At 50.7% G+C, this 18,584-nt stretch overlaps 1 protein-coding gene across 38 annotated transcripts; it reads left to right on the top strand.

Moving 5' to 3' along the window:
* Positions 1 to 187: 187 nt before the first annotated feature.
* Positions 188 to 16,479, top strand: CCHCR1 (coiled-coil alpha-helical rod protein 1). Of its 38 annotated transcripts, none has more exons than XM_054556784.2 (18): positions 190 to 286; positions 1,378 to 1,444; positions 1,523 to 1,736; positions 3,692 to 3,995; positions 7,378 to 7,541; positions 7,640 to 7,775; positions 7,935 to 8,045; positions 8,288 to 8,437; positions 9,764 to 9,874; positions 9,981 to 10,087; positions 12,581 to 12,786; positions 12,985 to 13,030; positions 13,178 to 13,314; positions 13,411 to 13,599; positions 13,696 to 13,797; positions 15,502 to 15,653; positions 15,781 to 15,952; positions 16,202 to 16,479. In XM_054556784.2, the coding sequence occupies exons 2-18, from the start codon at positions 1,429 to 1,431 to the stop codon at positions 16,324 to 16,326; spliced, it is 2,442 nt and encodes an 813-aa protein (XP_054412759.2). In that variant the 5' UTR covers positions 190 to 286; positions 1,378 to 1,428; the 3' UTR covers positions 16,327 to 16,479.
* Positions 16,480 to 18,584: the final 2,105 nt, after the last annotated feature.

The raw sequence follows: 18,584 nt of genomic DNA, 5'->3' as shown, positions 1-18,584 counted from the left end.
CAGCGCCCCAAGATCTCCCGCCTTCCACTTTTTCTGATTAGTTCACAAGTTTTCCCGGGTTCCCGCAGTGAGGAGGCTCCGCCTGGGCGCGGAGATGCTCTGACGCATTTAGTGGGCCCAGATTTAGACGCCACTGCGCCTGCGTACACCTTTCCCCCTCCTCCCAACAGAGTGAAATAGGACTTTGGGGCGTCCGCCTTGCGCAGGCGCGGTCAGGGGCAGAGGCGGGGCCGGAAGCCAGGCGTAGGGGGTGTGGCCAAAGCGCAGTAGGGTGCGCTCGCGGTTGGTAAGGGACGTTCGGCAAGAGTTGGGAGTCGGTTGGGGGCGGGAAGGGGCTGAGCGGGGGTGCTGGGAGGGTTCAAGGGGTCCAAAGGGGAAGGGGGTACAGGGGCCAGGTGAAGGGACAGATGAGGAGATCAGAACAGCCTTAGAGCTCAGGGGCTAACTGGGTGAAGCCTCGGGTATCTAGGGGAGCCGTCGGGGGAGAGTAGAGCCGGCTAGCGTACAGGGGGCGAGGGCAGGCTATTGAGAGATGGGGGTGAGGGTCAGGACCAGAATAATTCCTTCAGAAAAAAGTAGATTAGGTTGTAAAAAGGGACGGGAGTAGGGATCCCAGATTCGGGTAAAAAATAGATTAATGAGGGTGGGAGGGTGGGAGGAAGATCTGAAAGTGCCCACTATGTGTTAGGACTCGAGAAAGAGGAGGCGGGCGGCAGGCATGGAAGCTGAGGGGATAGTAGAGAGAAACTGAGAGAACAGCCTCAGGAAAGATTTGAATGAGATGTCAGGACGCTGGCTTTTCTGCCTGGGGATCTAGGCTGCCTGGATTCCCAAGGTCTTGGGGAGGGTCTAGCCCTGCATGTGGCCACATTCAGCTGGGGCCAGGCCTTGGGCCAGCACTTTAACAGGGAAGGACCCAAGAGTCATGGCCTGGTGGTGTCTGGATGGGCTTCCCTCAGGCCTTGCTGAGCCATGGAGAGAACTCTGGAGATGGCGTTCAAGACCCCTGCACTGTGTACCTCCTTTCTCACCTCTGGCCAGGAGCAGCAGGGACCATAGAAACTTAAGGAGGAGGGTAAAGGCACTGCCTAGAATCCTGAAAGCATGAGTAAAGCCGTAGAGCCCCTCTCAGTCTGTCTCTTTCAGTAAATTCTCTCCACTTGATAGTTAGTTGCTTGGGTTCCATGAGGAACCAGGTTGAGACAAGCAAGTGAATTTGGGGTATCTCCTACTTCTTTGGGGAAGTAGGAAAAGAGCTGAGCATTGGGTGGACCTGGCTGTAATTCAAGGATTATGACTTTGTTATTGTAGGGGCTTTTTCTTTGGAAGGTGGCCTGAAAATTGAATTGAAGTGTCTTTGTTTCTCCTGTTGTCCAGGGGAACATAGATGGCTGGAGACAGAATCTAGAGCCTTCAAATAATGTGGAGATGTTTCCACCTTCAGGTCAGTGGGACCAGACAAGGGGAGTGGTGGTTGTCTCTGCCTGGGAAACTGACCATCTTTGTTTTTGTAATTCTTCAGGTTCCACTGGGCTGATTCCCCCCTCCCACTTTCAAGCTCGGCCCCTTTTAACTCTGCCAAGAATGGCTCCCACCTGGCTCTCAGACATTCCCCTGGTCCAACCCCCAGGCCATCAAGATGTCTCAGAGAGGCGGCTAGACACCCAGAGACCTCAAGTGACCATGTGGGAACGGGATGTTTCCAGTAACAGGCAGGAGCCAGGGTGGAGAGGCAGGTAGGGATCCATCCACGCTGTTTTCTCAGGCTTGCTTGCTAGTGACCCTTCCTCACTGGAATAAACTCCTTACCCTATTTCGGCCCTAGTTTCCAGAACGTACTCATTTTTATGTAAGCAATTATTAGTTCCTACAGTGCATAAATAATAAAGCAGCGTGCTAAGTGCTAGGGATGAGGATAACAATAGTGAATAAGACAAATTCTGACTTAAATTTGTAATTAATAAGGAATCTAAAATCCTAAGAGGGGAGATAGATTAACCACCAGCTGATGGTAAAGCATAGTATGAGGCAAGATGAAGAAGTGCAAACTAGAAGTAGAGACCCAGCACTGTGGCGGTGTGGGTTCATTCTGATGGAAGAAAGCCTTTACAGAGGATGTGCTGTGGGAGCTGGCCATGCTGTCGTATTGTCTGTAAACATTCTTACTCTTGTTGTTTCATGTGTCTTTTCCCAGATGTACTGGGATATCATTCTGCCATTTTGCTCCAGAGTAGGATTACATTAGAAGAAGCAGCATGATGAAGAAGGAATACTAGACTGGGTGTCAGGAGACAGAGACTCTATTTCTAGTTTGACTACCAGCTAGAGGACATTTGGCAAGTTACTTAATTTCCCTAGCCTACAGATCCCCTGCTACTAGAAAAAAGAAAGAAAGAAAGAAAGAGCCAGATATGGTGGCTCACACCTATAATCCTAGCACTTTGGGAGCTGAGACAGGAGGATCACTTGAGCCCAGGAGTTCAAGACCAGCCTGGGCAACAAAGCGAGACTCCGTCTCCACAGAAAATAATTAGCTGGCTGTGGTGGCATGCATTTGTAGTCCCAGCTACTCAGGAGGCTAAGGTGGTAGGACTGCTTGAGCTCAGGAGTTGAAGGCTGCAGTGACCTATGATCTAGCCACTGCATTGAGGCCTGGGTGACACAATGATACCCTGTCTCTAAAAACAACAACAACAACAACAACAACAATCTCTTGTAGTCCTGGGTCTCAGAGAGCTGCCTCAGGAGCCATGTTCCAAGCTGGATTAAACTTCACGTGACATTGGTAGACGATTTCTCCAAAGGCTGACACTATGTTATTTATGTACTGTTCTCTCAAACTCTTCATAAAGTATACCTAACACTCAATAAATGCCTTTTTTTTTGAGACGGAGTCTCATTCTGTTGCCCAGGCTGGAGTGCAGTGGCGAGATCTTGGCTCACTGCAAGCTCCGCCTCCCGGGTTGATGCCATTCTCCTGCCTCAGCCTCCCAAGTAGCTGGGACTACAGGCACCTGCCACCACACCCGGCTAATTTTTTATATTTTTAGTAGAGACGGGGTTTCACCGTGTTAACCAGGATGGTCTCGATCTCCTGACCTCGTGATCCGCCCACCTCGGCCTCCCAAAATGCTGGGATTACAGGCGTGAGCCACCGTGCCCGGCCAATAAATGCCTTTTAATTAGCACCTGCCCTCACCATATATTGATACTGGAAGCTCATGACCTCTCTATGCCCATTCCTCCCTCAAACTTCTTGCCCTTAAATCAGAATTGAGAAGTCCCTGTGTGTTCTTCCAACCTTTCAACTTAAAATGTGTGGCCTAAAAATAAAAAAATAAATAAGACAAAAAAAACACCAAAAAACAAAAAAGAATGTGTGGTCTAATGATACACACATTTGATGTTGAATCTGCCTGTATGTAGCTCTCTCTAGGGAGATCATGTTCCATGATCTCAGCCAGACTTTAGGTCCTGTGAGTCCAGGCACTGGACTCAACATGCTCAATAGGGCTTTGATGAATGATGATGATGTCAATGCAGACATCCCCATACCCCAGCTTCAGCACCCCCTTCACCTCCCCACACGGGAGCAGAGCAGTCCTCTTTTCTTTCTCCTGCTATGTTTATGCCCTCAACTATCCTTCCAGCACTGGAGACAGGTCTCACCTGCACTAACCTGTCTTTGAAGGTCCTGGGAGCTGGAGGGGTCACAGGCCCTGAGCCAGCAGGCTGAAGTGATCGCTCGGCAGCTGCAAGAGCTGCGGCGGCTGGAGGAGGAGGTCCGGCTCCTGCGGGAGACCTCGCTGCAGCAGAAGATGAGGCTAGAGGCCCAGGCCATGGAGCTAGAGGCTCTGGCACGGGCGGAGAAGGCCGGTCGAACTGAGGCTGAGGGCCTGCGTGCTGCTTTGGCTGGGGCTGAGGTTATCCGGAAAAACTTGGAAGAGGGGAGCCAGCGGGAGCTGGAAGAGGTTCAGAGGCTGCACCAAGAGCAGGTGAATGCAGGGGTGGAAAGGATTCAAATTCATAACGGAGAGCTGGACATTAGCTTCCAAGCAAAGAACAGGTATTGCAGAAAAGACCCTCCATGAGTAGTGAGTAGTAGAGTGATGAGACCTTTGGTGAAAAGAAACACACATGGCCTAGAGAGATGGAGAATTTGTGTACTTTGATCTTAATTCAGGTTGCACTTTTCCCCCAAGACTCAGGTGGCCTCCCACCACTTGAAGCCCTGCTTCCCTTTCTCGTAGGAAGTAGTTTGCCTCTCTACTTTACTCCGGGTACCAATTCATCAGGGGTATTGTGGAGGGCAGTGAGGAAGGTGGGTATAAGGGGGCTATGGTGGACTGGGAGAGAGAGATTATTCAGTCCGCAAACCAGTGCTTACTCTTTGCCATCTCTGAGACTCAGTGACCAAATTAGCCTGAGTCCTGCCTTCGTGGATGGAACTGACAGCCTCGTGGGGGATATACACATCCACATTTAGTTTAATCATAATTAATTGCAATCAGGAGGAATGCCTTGAAGGAGAAGGACTAGAGAGCACTAACTTAGTCTGGGGTTCAGGGAAGGCCACTGTAACCAATTGACATGTCAAGGAAAGAAACCATAGGGCCAGGCGCAGTGGCTCACGCCTGTAATCCCAGCATTTTGGGAGTCCGAAGCAGGCAGATCACAAGGTCAGGAGTTCAAGACCAGCCTGGCCAACATGGCGAAACCCTGTCTCTACTAAAAATACAAAAATTCACCCGGTGTGGTGGTGTGCACCTGTAATCCCAGCTACTTGGGAGGCCAAGGCAGGAGAATCACTTGAACCTGGGAGGTGGAGGTTGTAGTGAGCCGAGATCGTGCCATTGCACTCCAGCCTGGGCGACAGAGGAAGACTCCGTCTCAAAAAATAAAAAAGGAACTGGGAGAAAACAAGGGAGAATTCCTTTATAACCTTGTAGTGGGCAAGGCCTTTCTACCTGTGAGTCAAAATCCAAAATCTAGAAGCTGTAAAGGAAAAGATTGATCCCATTGACTTTATAACATGAACATTACGAATGGCAAAAAAAAAAAAAAAAAAAAAAAAGCTATATTTATAGCTCAGATCACAAGAAAAGGGTAATATCCCTAATACAAAATGTGTACCTAGAAATTGGTAAGGGAAAGACCAGCAGTCCAATCAGAAAACAGACAAAGGAGATTCATGAAAGAAACTTAGAAACAAGAAGCTAGGCCGGGCGCAGTGGCTCATGCCTGTAATCCCAGCACTTTGGGAGGCCGAGGTGGGTGGATCACTTGAGGCCAGGAGTTCAAGACCAGCCTGGCCAACATGAAGAAAACCAGTCTCTACAAAAGATACAAAAATTAGCCGGGTATGGTGGTGGGCGCCTGTAATCCCCCAGCTTCTTGGGAGGCTGAGGCAGGAGAATTGCTTGAACCTGGGAGACAGGTTGCAGCGAGCTGAGATCACACTCCAGCCTGGGCAGCAGAGCGAGACTGAAAAAACAGCAAGCTACCATTTGTGCTGAATAGGAGTTGGCCAGTGAAGAGGCGTGTGAGGTCCAATGGTAGCTGGAAGACACTCGGTGGGACAACAGGTGAAGGCGGGGACAGGAGGAGGCCAGAAGGCTGGAGCAGAGATGAGGGGCGCTGAGTGTGCTGCAGAGTACAAGACCCAGGGCACAAGGCCTTGGCCACTTCAGAACTTGCTACTTTCCATTAAGAGCAATGAGCAGGCTGGGCGCGGTGGCTCATACCTGTAATCCTAGCACTTTGTGTTTTTTTTTTTTTTTTTTTGAGACGGAGTCTCTCTCTATCGCCCAGGCTGGAGTGCAGTGGCGCGATCTCAGCTCACTGCAAGCTCCGCCTCCTGGGTTCACGCCATTCTGCCTCAGCCTCCCGAGTAGCTGGGACTGCAGGCGCCCACCACCCTGCCTGGCTAATTTTTTGTATTTTTAGTATAGATGGGGTTTCACCATGTTAGCCAGGATGGTCTCGATCCCCTGACCTCATGATCCACCCACCTCGGCCTCCCAAAGTGCTGGGATTACAGGTGTGAGCCACCGCGCCCGGCCAGTCCTAGCACTTTGGGAGGCCAAAGCGGAAGGATCACTTGAGCCCAGGAGTTTGAGACCAGCCTGGGCAACAAAGCGAGACCCCCATCTCTATTTTGTTAAAGAAATTAGGGCTGGGCATGGTTGCTCACATGTGTAATCCCAGCACTTTGGGAAGCTGAGGCGGGTGGATCACTTGAGGTCAGGAGTTCGAGACCAGCCTGGCCAACATGGTAAAACCTCATCTCTACTAAAAATACAAAAATTAGCTGGGCGTGGTGGCTCATGCCTGTAATCTCAGCTACTCGGGAGGGTGAGGCAGGAGGATCGCTTGAACCTGGGAGGCAGCGTTTGCAGTGAGCTGAGATCATGCCATTGCACTCCAGTCTGGGCAACAAAGTGAAACTCCATCTCCAAAAAAAGAGAAAAAAAAATTGTTTTTTCAAGTAATAAGCAACTGTTGAAAGGTTTTAAGCAGAGAAATGATTAGATTTGTATTTTATGTCTAAAAAGTTTTGTCATTTATGTCCCCCAAATTAACTTTATTGTTGTATGGAGACAGGGCTAGAGGAGGCAGACCAGGAAGCAGGGTGGCCACTTTGCCCTCCTTTCCAGTCCATCCCATGACTCTTGGTGGCTCTGACACCCCTGCAACCCTTTGAGGTGCCATGAGCAAAAGACACAAAATTCCTCCTTTCCTGGAGCTTTCCTTCCAGTGTTATCCAACAGATAGTAACACATACACATAAGCAAGATATGGTCAGTGCTAAGTGCTCGGGAGGACGTGAACAGCTGATGGGGCAGTGTAGGGTCGGGGGGGTATTAGAGAGCCCAGCGAAGCCGCCCTGAGGAGGGGCTATCGCCTGGGGTCTGTGGAGCAAGGAGGGGCCACTGTCTGGTTCTCAGCAGACTTCCTGTGGCTGGAGCTCAGGAGGTAGGCAGAGGCCGGGTCCCCTGGCCTGCAGGTGTGGAGAGACACCTGGGTTTTGTTATGAATGCTGTGAGAAGCCACCGAGGGCTTATAAAGACTAGTTAGGAGATGGTCACTGTTGCCCAGGCAAAAGATGAGGGTAGCTTACAGGCAAAAGATGAGGGTTGGTGGCAGTGGAGACAGAGACAGAGAGAGGTGAAGATATGTTTTCGGGGAGAACGGACAAGAACTCCTGATGGGTTGTGGGGCAGCTGCGGAAAGTGAGTTGCCAGCTTTCCATTTGCTGTGCGCAATTGGGTGATTGGTTGGGTCATTCTCTAAGGTCACAGAAAGTGGGAGTGAAGGGAACAAGGAAGGCCTCCATGTGGGGTCAAGCCTCTGCTGAGCCCCCTCTTCTTTCCGCAGCTGTCCTCTTTGACACAGGCTCACGAGGAGGCTCTTTCCAGTTTGACCAGCAAGGCCGAGGGCTTGGAGAAGTCTCTGAGTAGTCTGCAAACCAGGAGAGCAGGGGAAGCCAAGGAGCTGGCCGAGGCTCAGAGGGAGGCCGAGCTGCTTCGGAAGCAGCTGAGGTAGGTGCGCGGATGCCGACGGGGGTCCAGCAGTTGGTGGTGTGGTGGGTCTGCAGGGCGCCCCACTGATGGCTGTCCCATTCCCACCCCAACCCTAGCAAGACCCAGGAAGACTTGGAGGCTCAGGTGACCCTGGTTGAGAATCTAAGAAAATACATCGGGGAACAAGTCCCTTCTGAGGTCCACAGCCAGACATGGGAACTGGAGCAACAGAAGCTTTTGGAAACCATGCAGGTGAGGGTGCAGCAATGTATCTGTGTGGGGACTTGGGGATCAGGTTGGGAGGCAAGCACGGCCCTTGGAGGAGCGTGTAGAGCACAGCCTCCGGGAGAGAAGGTGGTACCCAAAGCGGTATGGAGGCCCTACAGAGGGGCTGATTCCCTCCGCCTGCAGCACTTGCAGGAGGACCGGGACAGCCTGCATGCCACCGCGGAGCTGCTGCAGGTGCGGGTGCAGAGCCTCACACACATCCTCACCCTGCAGGAGGAGGAGCTGGCCAGGAAGGTATAGCCCAACCCCCAGACCCCTCACCCTCAGCCGCATCCTGCATCTACTGTCCCCTGCCTCTCTCCCTGTGGGCAGGAGGGGTCGATGTGCCCCAGAACCTGCTTAGATCTCCTTCTTCCTGTGAACTCCTCTTGCTGTAGCTCATGTTGCCCAGGCAGGACAGAGGAGAAACAAAGATGCCACCTCCTTCCTCTCCTCCCCTAGGAGCCCACACTTTTCTCTCACTCCTTCTCCCTCAGGTTCAACCTTCAGATTCCCTGGAGCCTGAGTTTACCAGGAAGTGCCAGTTCCTGCTGAACCGCTGGCGGGAGAAGGTGTTTGCCCTCATGGTGCAGCTAAAGGCCCAGGAGCTGGAACACAGTGACTCTGTTAAGCAGCTGAAGGGACAGGTCACTGCACTCTCTTTTCTCCCGGTATTCCCTCCCAGCACCTTGCTCCTTCCATAAAGGTGGCATCCATTCAACCAATGTTTATTGAGTGGTTGCCACATGCTGGGCACACAGCCCTGAACAAAACTGAAATGTGGAGCTTGCATTCTAGAGCAGAGACACAGAACACACAAGTAAACAGATAATGTTGACTAATTATATGTGCTATATATAAAGACTGAAACCGGGTGCAGTGGCTCACACCTATAATGCGATCACTTTGGTCTCGAACTCCTGACCTCAGATGATTCGCCTGCCTCAGCCTCCCAAAGATGGGATTACAGGTGTGAGCCACCGCGCCCAGCCAAGTAATGCCAACAGTTTGGGAGACCGAGGCAGGTGGATCACTGGAGGTCAGGAGTTTGAGACCAGCCTGGGCAACATGTGAAATCCTGTCTCTACTAAAAATACAAAAAATTAGCCGGGCATGGTGGCTCATTCCTGTAGTCCCAGCTACTCTGGAGGATGAGGTGTGAGGATCACCTGAGGCTGGGAGGTCAAGGCCACAGTGAGCTGTGATCCCATCACTGCACTCTAGCCTGAGTGACAAAGCGAGATCCTTTCTCAAAAAAAAAGAAAGTAGTAAGAAAAATTCAAAAGATAAGGTGACGGAGAGACTGTGGGGTGAGTCAGCCTCAGGTAGGATGGTCAGAGACAGCCTCTCTGAGGAGGTGACAGCATCTGAGGAGAGTGGCATGGTCAGTTGGTGGGTCTTGTGGGGTGGGTCAAGGGCTATTCCCATCTTCGAATGGGCACATGCAACGTGGAACATGGAACACTGGCCTCAGATTCCATTCTGAGAACCTAAGCTTCTGTCACCCTGCATGGCATTCGTTCTTTTTCTTTTCTTTTTTTTTTTTTTTTTTTTTTTGAGAAGGAGTCTTGTTCTTGTCACCCAGACTGGAGTGCAGTGGCCTGATCTCAGCTTATTGCAACCTCCGCCTCCCAGGTTCAAGTGATTCTTCTACCTCAGCCTCCCGAGTAGCTGAGATTACAGGCACATGCCACCATGCTCAGCTGATTTTTGTGTTTTTAGTAGAGATAGGGTTTCATCATGTTGGCCAGGCTAATCTTGAACCCCTGACCTCAAGTGATCCATCTGCCTCAGCCACCCAAAGTGCTGGGATTATAGGCGTGAGCCACCGCCCCACGCCCCGCCCCCACACCCCCGCCCCCAGCCCCTGCATGGCATTCTTGCCGAGATCTCTGCACCTGCCACTTTGCTTCCAGTGCCCCCCTCAGCTTTTAGCTCTAGAGGGCCCTGCCCAGCTCCCTCTCTTCCCTCAGGTGGCCTCACTCCAGGAACAAGTGACATCCCAGAGCCAGGAGCAGGCCATCCTGCAGCGATCCCTGCAGGACAAAGCCGCAGAGGTGGAGGTGGAGCGGATAGGTGCCAAGGTTGGTGTCAGCCTACTAGAGACTCGAGGAGGGCAAGGGAGCCCCTGTTCCGGGGCTGCAGCCAGGACTTAGGGAGCGACCCTGTCCTTTGCTGCATCCTCCCCAGGGCCTGCAGTTGGAGCTGAGCCGTGCTCAGGAGGCCAGGCATCGGTGGCAGCAGCAGACAGCCTCAGCTGAGGAGCAGTTGAGGCTTGTGGTCAATGCTGTCAGCAGGTATCAGGGATGGAGGGGTGGGTGGAGTAGTGTTTCTGCCACCTCAAGTTCCTGGGCACCTTGTTGCTGAGGAGCCTCAGGCAAGAGGGGCTGGAAAGCTGGCCACTGGAGGCTACAGGGCTGGGCAGATTTAGCTCTATCAATGTTCCTGCATTCGTTTCTTTTCCTGGGGAAGCCCCATCTGCATTCACACCTGGTTGCTTGTTATGAATTTCCCGTGCATGTTTGGCTGGAGGTGAGGCCTTGCTTCCTCCTGCAGTTCAGTCTAGTAATGGCTTGAGCTAAATAGAGCACCGGGAGGATCTTTACTTGCAGTATTGTTCAAGGATGGAGAGTGTAGACACTTCATCTTCCTTTTTTTCTCTAAAATTTTACGGGCATTCCCTGTTTCACTGGAGAAAAATTTAGTCTATTTATTTATTTATTTTGAGACAGAGTCTTGCTCTGTCACCCAGGCTGGAGTGCAATGGCACAATCTTGGCTCACTGCAACCTCGCCTCCCTGGTTCAAGTGATTCTCCTGCCTCAGCCTCCCGAGTAGCTGGATTACAGCCATCCTCCACCAGTGTCCTCCACCACGCCCGGCTAATTTTTGCATTTTTAGTAGAGACGGGGTTTCACCATGTTGGCCAGGCTGGTCTTGAACTCCTGACCTCAGGTGATCCACCCACCTCAGCCTCCCAAAGTGCTGGAATTACAGGTGTGAGCCACTGCACCTGGCCTAGTCTATTTATTTAAAGCTATATACTTACTTGCTTACTATATACTTAACTTGCTTACTATTCCATCTAAAATGTAAGCCAGTTAGTTTCCTTCTAAATCAATTGCCAGCCTTTGTCTCTCATGCCAACTTCCTAGTTGTTTCATTACCCACAATTGTTGTATGACCTTCGGAAAAACCTCTAAGAAAACAGCAAAGCTTCTTTGTGCTGGTGATGACTTCCCCTCAGCCTTGGACACTGAGGTACCCCAAGGCAGGTAGTTCTTTTTTTTTTTTTTTTTGAGGCGGAGTCTTGCACTGTCGCCCAGGCTGGAGTGCAGTGGCATGATCTCAGCTAACTGCAACCTCTGCCTCCCGGGTTTACACGATTCTCCTGCCTCAGCCTCCTGAGTAGCTGGTATTACAGGCGCACACCACCACACCCAGCTAATTTTTTGTATTTTTAGTAGAGATGGGGTTTCACTATGTTGGCCAGGTGGGTCTCGAACTTCTGACCTCGCGATCCGCCCGCCTCAGCCTCCCAAAGTGCTGGGACTACAGGCTTGAGCCACTGTGCCTGGCCGGCAGGTAGTTCTTAGCACAGTGCCTGGCTTGTAAATGTTTATTGTTATCGTGAGGCTCTTCTCGATGGGTTAATTTAGATAATTTTTGGTTTAGCGAAATTAAGATGCAGGATGAATCCTTGCCCACCACTTCCTTCTCTTGGATTTGTACCTTAGGGACTAATTCAACTTTAAAAATTATGAAAAATTTCAAACTTGCATGGAATTAAACTAGTTATAATGACCTACCACCCAGGTTCAATCCATTGCGTGTGACCCCTACCTGCAGGAGAACAGGAAGATGTGCTGGGGACCTGGTTTGACTTTGGTACCAGGCGATCACAGAAATGGTCTGTGTAATGAGGCATTTGCTGAAAGTTCTCCAGGCTTAAAGCAGTCCAAACTCGGATTGTTGCTGGGTTTATTAGATTGTCTCTAGGTAATTGGAGACTTAATAAGAGCTGCGGTAGGTGTTGGAAGCATCTACTGGAACAATTTCCAGATCAAAGTGAACTTTGCTGTGCTGCTGGGGATGCAGCTGCCAGCCTTCATCATCATGTGTTTTTCTGTGGGTGCAGACCTGGACTCTCCTGAGGAAACCCCAGCCTGGCCCTAGACACTCCGTGGCCTCCTCCTGGGGCCTGTTTCAGCTGCTCTGTTTTCATGAGCCAGGTTGGTCATACTTTTGGCACAGACAGCTCGTAAAGCACATGGACCTGCCCTTCATTGTTGCCAGATCAACACTCTTGGGCTTGGAAAGGATAACTTTGTTTTGTTTTGATTTTTTGAGATGGAGTCTCGGCTCTGTCGCCCAGGCTTGAGGGCAAGGGTGTGATCTTGGCTCACTGCAACCTCCACCTCCTAGGTTCAAGTGATTCTCGTGCCTCAGCCTCTGGAGTAGCTGGGATTACAGGCATGAGCCACCATGCCTGGCTAATTTTTGTGTTCTTAGTAGAGACAGTTTCACCACATTGGCTAGGCTAGTCTCCAATTCCTGATTTCAGGTGATCCGCCCGCCTCGGCCTCCCAGAGTGCTGAGATTACAGGCAGGAGCCACTGCCCCTGGCCAGAGAGGATAACTTTACTCTTTGATACACGATAGTGAGCGAAACACAGGTTGTGAGAAATAAGCTTAACAGGTTGCTTAAAAAGATAGTCATTTAATGCATTCTTGGGGCAAAGGTCCTTTAGATAATTGATGGAAGCTGTGCATTCTGTACTTGTATAACAGGACAGGATTAGAGGGAGTTGTCTATACAAGACACAGCAAGTCCTTTGGGAATGAGGGGAGGCATGGAGGATCAGTGACCTGTGCCCTCTTCAGCTCTCAGATCTGGCTCGAGAGCACCATGGCTAAGGTGGAAGAGGCTGCCGCCCGGCTTCCCAGCCTCAGCAACCGACTCAGCTATGCTGTTTGCAAGGTCCACACCATTCGGGGTGCGTAGGACAACTGTGAGCCACATCCTGCCCCTGCCCCACCAGCTCGGACTTTCTTCTTCCTGACCCAGCTCTCTCTGATCCCACATCCATTCACCTTCTTTCACCAGTCCTTGCATCTCTTTTTCCCTTACTCCCTGTCCCCACTTTCTCCCATGCAAACTTCATCTCTTTTTCTCCCTGCCTTTTCCTTCCCAGGCCTGATTGCTCGAAAGCTTGCCCTTGCTCAGCTGCGCCAGGAGAGGTGAAGTTTGGGCACTTTGAAGTGGATGGGGCTTTAGGGCATTGGCTGCTGGGACCCCCAAAACCATGAGGACTGAGGCGGGATGGGGGCTTTGGGGTCAGGCAGCTGGGTGATTTCTCCTGACTCTGTTTCTCTTCCCCGTCCCAGCTGTCCCCTACCGCCACCGGTCACAGACGTGAGCCTTGAGTTGCAGCAGCTGCGGGAAGAACGGAACCGCCTGGATGCAGAACTGCAGCTGAGTGCCCGCCTCATCCAGCAGGAGGTGGGCCGGGCTCGGGAGCAAGGTACACCTGGTTGCCCGGGGTTGGAGAGGATGAGGAAGAACCCAGTCAGTGTCTAGGGTGTTGGGAGAGGCCTGACCCAGCACCCCCTCCTTTCAGGGGAGGCAGAGCGGCAGCAGCTGAGCAAGGTGGCCCAGCAGCTGGAGCAGGAGCTGCAGCAGACCCAGGAGTCCCTGGCTAGCTTGGGGCTGCAGCTGGAGGTGGCACGCCAGGGCCAGCAGGAGAGCACAGAGGAGGCTGCCAGTCTGCGGCAGGAGCTGACCCAGCAGCAGGAACTCTATGGGCAAGGTGTCAAGAGGGAAAGGGGTGCTTCCCTTGGAGGGTGGAGTGGGAACTGCGAATCAAAGCTCCTGCTGATATGCCCCGTCTGCACTTTCACCCCAGCCCTGCAAGAGAAGGTGGCTGAAGTGGAAACTCGGCTGCGGGAGCAACTCTCAGACACAGAGAGGAGGCTGAACGAGGCTCGGAGGGAGCATGCCAAGGCCGGTGAGCCTTGCCAGGGTGGATAGGGCCTTCCAGGAAGAAGGAAGTGTTAAGACATAAGGTTATTATTTTCCCCTCAAAGTTTTTTCAAAGCTTCATTACAGGAAGTAATGAAGGTATCCAGGAATAGCACAGATGAATTATCACATCGTGAACACACCCATGTAGCCAGCACCAGATTAAGAAACAGCATATGGCCGGTCGCGGTGGCTCATGCCTGTAATCCCAGCACTTTGGGAGGCCAAGGGGGGTGTATCACCTGAGGTCAGGAGTTTGAGACCAGCCTAGACAACATGGTAAAACCCTGTCTCTACTAAAAATACAAAAATTAGCCGGGTGTGGTGGTGGGCACCTGTAATCCCAGCTACTTGGGAGACTGAGGCAGGAGAATGGCTTGAACCTGGGTGGCGGAGGTTGCAGTGAGCTGAGATCGCACCACTGCACTCCAGCCTGGAGAGCAAAACTCAGTCTCAAAAAAAAAAGAAACAGCATATAACGAGCTCAGGACCCTCCCGTACCCCTTCCAGTCATACCCCTTCACAGAGGCCACCACCTTCCAGATGTCTAACACCAGCAATTACCCCCTAGCAAAAAATTCACACACCTGAACAAGTTAAAAGAATTGTGGCCAGCGCGGTGGCTCGCACATGTAATCCTAGCACTTTGGGAGACCAAGGCAGGAGGATTGCTTGAGCCCAGGAGTTCAAGATCAGCCTGGGCAACATAGACTCCCATCTCTTAAAAAAAAAAATACAAAAATTAGCTAGGCCTGGTGGTGGGCACCTGTAGCCCAGGCTTACTTGTGAGGCTGATGTGGGAAGATCACATGAACCCGGGAGGTCGAGGCTGCAGTGAGCCGAGATTGTGCCACTGCACTCCAGCCTGGGCAATAGAGAAAGACCGTGTGTCAAAAAAAGAATTGTGTAATGACTATATCTTCTCTAACTAAATATAGCAGTTAACATTTGCCACATTTGGTCTCTTGTCTATATACACGCATATTTGTACATCTTTTGAATCACTTTAAGTTGTAATCATTTAATGTTTTGTTTTTTGTTTTTTTTTTTGAGACAGAGTCTTCCTCTGTCACCAGCTGGAGTGCAGTGGCATGATCTTGGCTCACTGTGACCTCTGCCTCCCGGGTTCAAGCCATTCTGGCTCAGCCTCCCAAGTAGCTGGGATTACAGGCGCCCACCACCATGCCCAGCTAATTTTTCTATTTTTAGTAGAGATGGGATTTCACCATGTTGGCCAAGATGGTCTTGAGCTCCTGACCTCGTGATCCGCCCGCCTTGGCCTCCCAAAGTGCTGGGATTATAGGCGTGAGCCACCGTGCCTAAGTAAGTTGTAAACATAAGTTGTTCAGCTGCATCTCCCAAAGCCAGTAAATTCCCCTATATAGCTGCAATCATCACACTTTAAGACAATGAACACTAATTGCACAAAATCTAACCCAGTTCATATTCAGATTTCCCCTGAGGAACTCCAGGATGGTTCGGGGATGAGGAAGATACTTAGGTTCAGATTCCCAGGCTCCTAGAGCATCAGCCCACCCCTCCAACTGTCCAGAAAAGACAGATCCACAGAGCAGAACGGCCTCCCCAAGTCACAGAGTTGGTGACGCAGCGTTTGTTCCTGTCTTCGTGGTGCCTGGCTGCCTCTGGCCTGACTCACACCTGCCTCCTCTGTGCCTTGGCCTCTCTCTAGTGGTCTCCTTGCGCCAGATCCAGCGCAGAGCCGCCCAGGAAAAGGAGCGGAGCCGGGAACTCAGGCATCTGCAGGAGGAGGCCCGGAAGGAGGAGGGGCAGCGACTGGCCCGGCGCTTGCAGGAGCTAGAGAGGGATAAGAACCTCATGCTGGTAGGAGACAGGAGGGCAGACAGGGAGACACTAGGGCCCATCCTGGGCTGGTTCCTGGGCTAGAGGTGTGGAAAGAGGATGGTGAGGGAGGCTCTACCCGGGCTAGGTTTAACCGTCTCCTTCCCAGGCCACCTTGCAGCAGGAGGGTCTCCTCTCCCGTTACAAGCAGCAGCGACTGTTGACAGTTCTTCCTTCCCTACTGGATAAGAAGAAATCTGTGGTGTCTAGCCCCAGGCCTCCAGAGTGTTCAGCATCCGCACCTGTAGCCCCAGCAGTGCCCACCAGGGAGTCCATAAAAGGTCTTGGGCCAAGCACAGAGGAACAAGGGACAAATGCGTGCACTTCAGGAATCTCCTCTTCAGACTCTTGCATGATGAGTGTTGTTCTCTGCGGTCCTTCGAGGCCCTTAGCCTCTTTTAGCGATGCCCAGCTTGGACCAAAGAGCCTCCTCTCTCCCATTCTTAATTTCCTATGCCAGCCCTGTTTTCTCTGTAACCACGAGCACCTTCCCTTGTCTGGTGCTCATCTCCTGCTATCTTCCTTCCTAGGGTCCCTCTCTGTCCTGCTCGATGACCTGCAGGGCCTGAGTGAAGCCATTTCCAAAGAGGAAGCTGTTTGTCAAGGAGACAACCTTGACAGATGCTCCAGCTCCAATCCCCAGATGAGCAGCTAAGCAGCTGACAGCTGGAGGGAAAGCCAGCCTGGGGGCTGGGAGGATCCTGGAGAAGTGGGTGGGGACAGACCAGCCCTTCCCCATCCTGGGGTTGCCCTGGGGGATACCAGCTGAGTCTGAATTCTGCTCTAAATAAAGACAACTACAGTAGGAGCCATTGTTTGGAAATGTTATTTCTGGGAATCTGTGGGAAGGAGATGTGAGAAGTGTTCCCACCCATAGCTCTCTCTGTGGGTGGCACCTTTTCAAATCCTTTTTCTAGGCAGCTTTGGAAATGTTTGGGAAGCTCCTGCATTTCTTTATTCTCAACTTTGGTTTTAAAACTCTTTTCTTCTGGAAGATGATAAATGCCAGGAGTGGGGAAGATGAAACATTCACTCATTCAACAGGAATGTCAGAGCCAGGCACTGTATTAGCCTGGGGGCCACCTGGGCCCTGAGAGCCTACATCCTAGTGGGAGAGAGAGAGCAGACAGGACCTAAGCAGATGAACAAGATCATTTCAAATAAGTGCTTGAAGAGAAAGTACAGTACAATGATGTGATAGAAACTGACTCTGGGGAGAGTCCTCTGAGCAGGGGACCTTGTGCTGAGGCCTGCCTGAAGTGGGCTCCTGTGGAGGCCAGGAGGGCTCTGTAGAGAATGGTCAAGGATGCTGCTGTGAGGCCAAGATGTGGCCGAGTTTGGATTTTACTGTAAGTCAATAGAAAGCCATTGGAGTACTTCTTTAAAAACAGGGAAGAAAGCCGGGTGTGGTGGCTCACGCCTGTAATCCTGACACTTTGGGAGGCTGAGGCAGGTGGATCACCTGAGCTCAGGAGTTTGAGACCAGCCTGGGCAACATGGTGAAACTTCGTCTCTACTAAAATACAAAAAATTAGCCGGGTATGGTGGTGTGAGCCTGTAGTCCCAGCTACTCAGGAGGCTGACACAGGAGAATTGCTTGGACACGGGAGGCGGAGGTTTCAGTGAGCCGGGATCATGCCACTGCACTCCAGCCTGGGTGACAGAGCGAGACTCAGCCTCAAAACAAGAAAAAAAAAAAAAAAACCAGGGAAGGGGGCCCGGTGCTGTGGCTCCCGCGTGTAATCCCAGCACTTTTTTTTTTGAGACAATTTTGCTCTTGTTGCCAGGCTGGAGTGCAGTGGCACAATCTCAGCTCACTGCAACCTCCACCTCCCAGGTTCAAGCAATTCTGCCTCAGCCTCTGGAGTAGCTGAATCCCAGCACTTTTTTGGGAGGCTGAGGTGAGCGGATCGCCTGAGCCCAGGAGTTCGAGACCAGTCAACATAGGGAGACTCCATGTATATAAAAAGTAAAAATAAAAAACATTGGAGGGCATGGTGGCATGCACCCATGGTCCTAGTTACTCCAGAGGCTGAGTTGGGAGGATTGTTTGAGCCCAAGAGGTTGAGGCTGCAGTGAGCTGTGATCGCACCACTGCACCCCAGCCTAAGAGAGTGAGAACCTGTCCTTGCTCCCCAAACAAAGGGAAGATGCAACATGATTTGGTGTACATTTTTCTTCCTGAGGGACTTACTGGATGGTCCCTTCCAGAGTGAGGTACACACATCCACGCACTGTGGTCAGCGATTGCTCCTGGCACCCAGCGCGGCAGATGGGTGGGTCTAGCGAGGTCACTTCCCCAGGAGGGCATAATTGAGCAGTTTCCGCATCAGGTCTACGTGGGCCAGCAGCATGTGGCAGGCAGCGGCTGTGGCGCTTCAGGCCCAGGGTGTCCCCATCAGTGTACTTGGCCTGCAGCAGCCCCAGGTAGGCCTCCCACGTGTTGCCCACAGTCTTGCTGCAGGTGAAGCAGCTCACACAACTCCTGAGCTCAAGTGGTCCTCCTGTGTCAGCCTCCCAAAGTGCTGGCATGAGCCACTACTCCTGGCCTGATATATATATATAATATATATATATAAAAAATATATATATAATATATATATAAAAAATATATATAAAATATATATATTATATATATAAAATATATATATTATATATATATAATATATATATAAAATATATATAATATATATAAAATATATATATAATATATATATTATATATAATATATATAAAATATATATATTATATATATAAAATATATATATAATATATATTATATATAATATATATATAATATATGTATTATATATATAATATATATAATATATATATTATATATATAATATATATATAATATATATATTATATATATAAAATATATATAATATATATAAAATATATATATTATAT

Source organism: Pongo abelii, chromosome 5 (genome assembly GCF_028885655.2).
Source record: "Pongo abelii isolate AG06213 chromosome 5, NHGRI_mPonAbe1-v2.0_pri, whole genome shotgun sequence".
Classification (NCBI taxonomy): domain Eukaryota; kingdom Metazoa; phylum Chordata; class Mammalia; order Primates; family Hominidae; genus Pongo; species Pongo abelii.
Note: the sequence above shows the minus strand (reverse complement) of the source record. Positions and strands in the feature narration are given on the sequence as shown.

Excerpts from the sequence above, each read along its gene's own strand:
- CCHCR1 (XM_024247841.3), top strand. The coding sequence starts at position 860 with ATGTGGCCACATTCAGCTGGGGCCAGGCCTTGGGCCAGCACTTTAACA. Across the intron at positions 10,088-12,580 it reads GTGGTCAATGCTGTCAGCAG|GACAGGATTAGAGGGAGTTG; the intron begins GTATCAGGGATG and ends CTTGTATAACAG. Across the intron at positions 13,600-13,695 it reads GCAGGAACTCTATGGGCAAG|CCCTGCAAGAGAAGGTGGCT; the intron begins GTGTCAAGAGGG and ends CTTTCACCCCAG.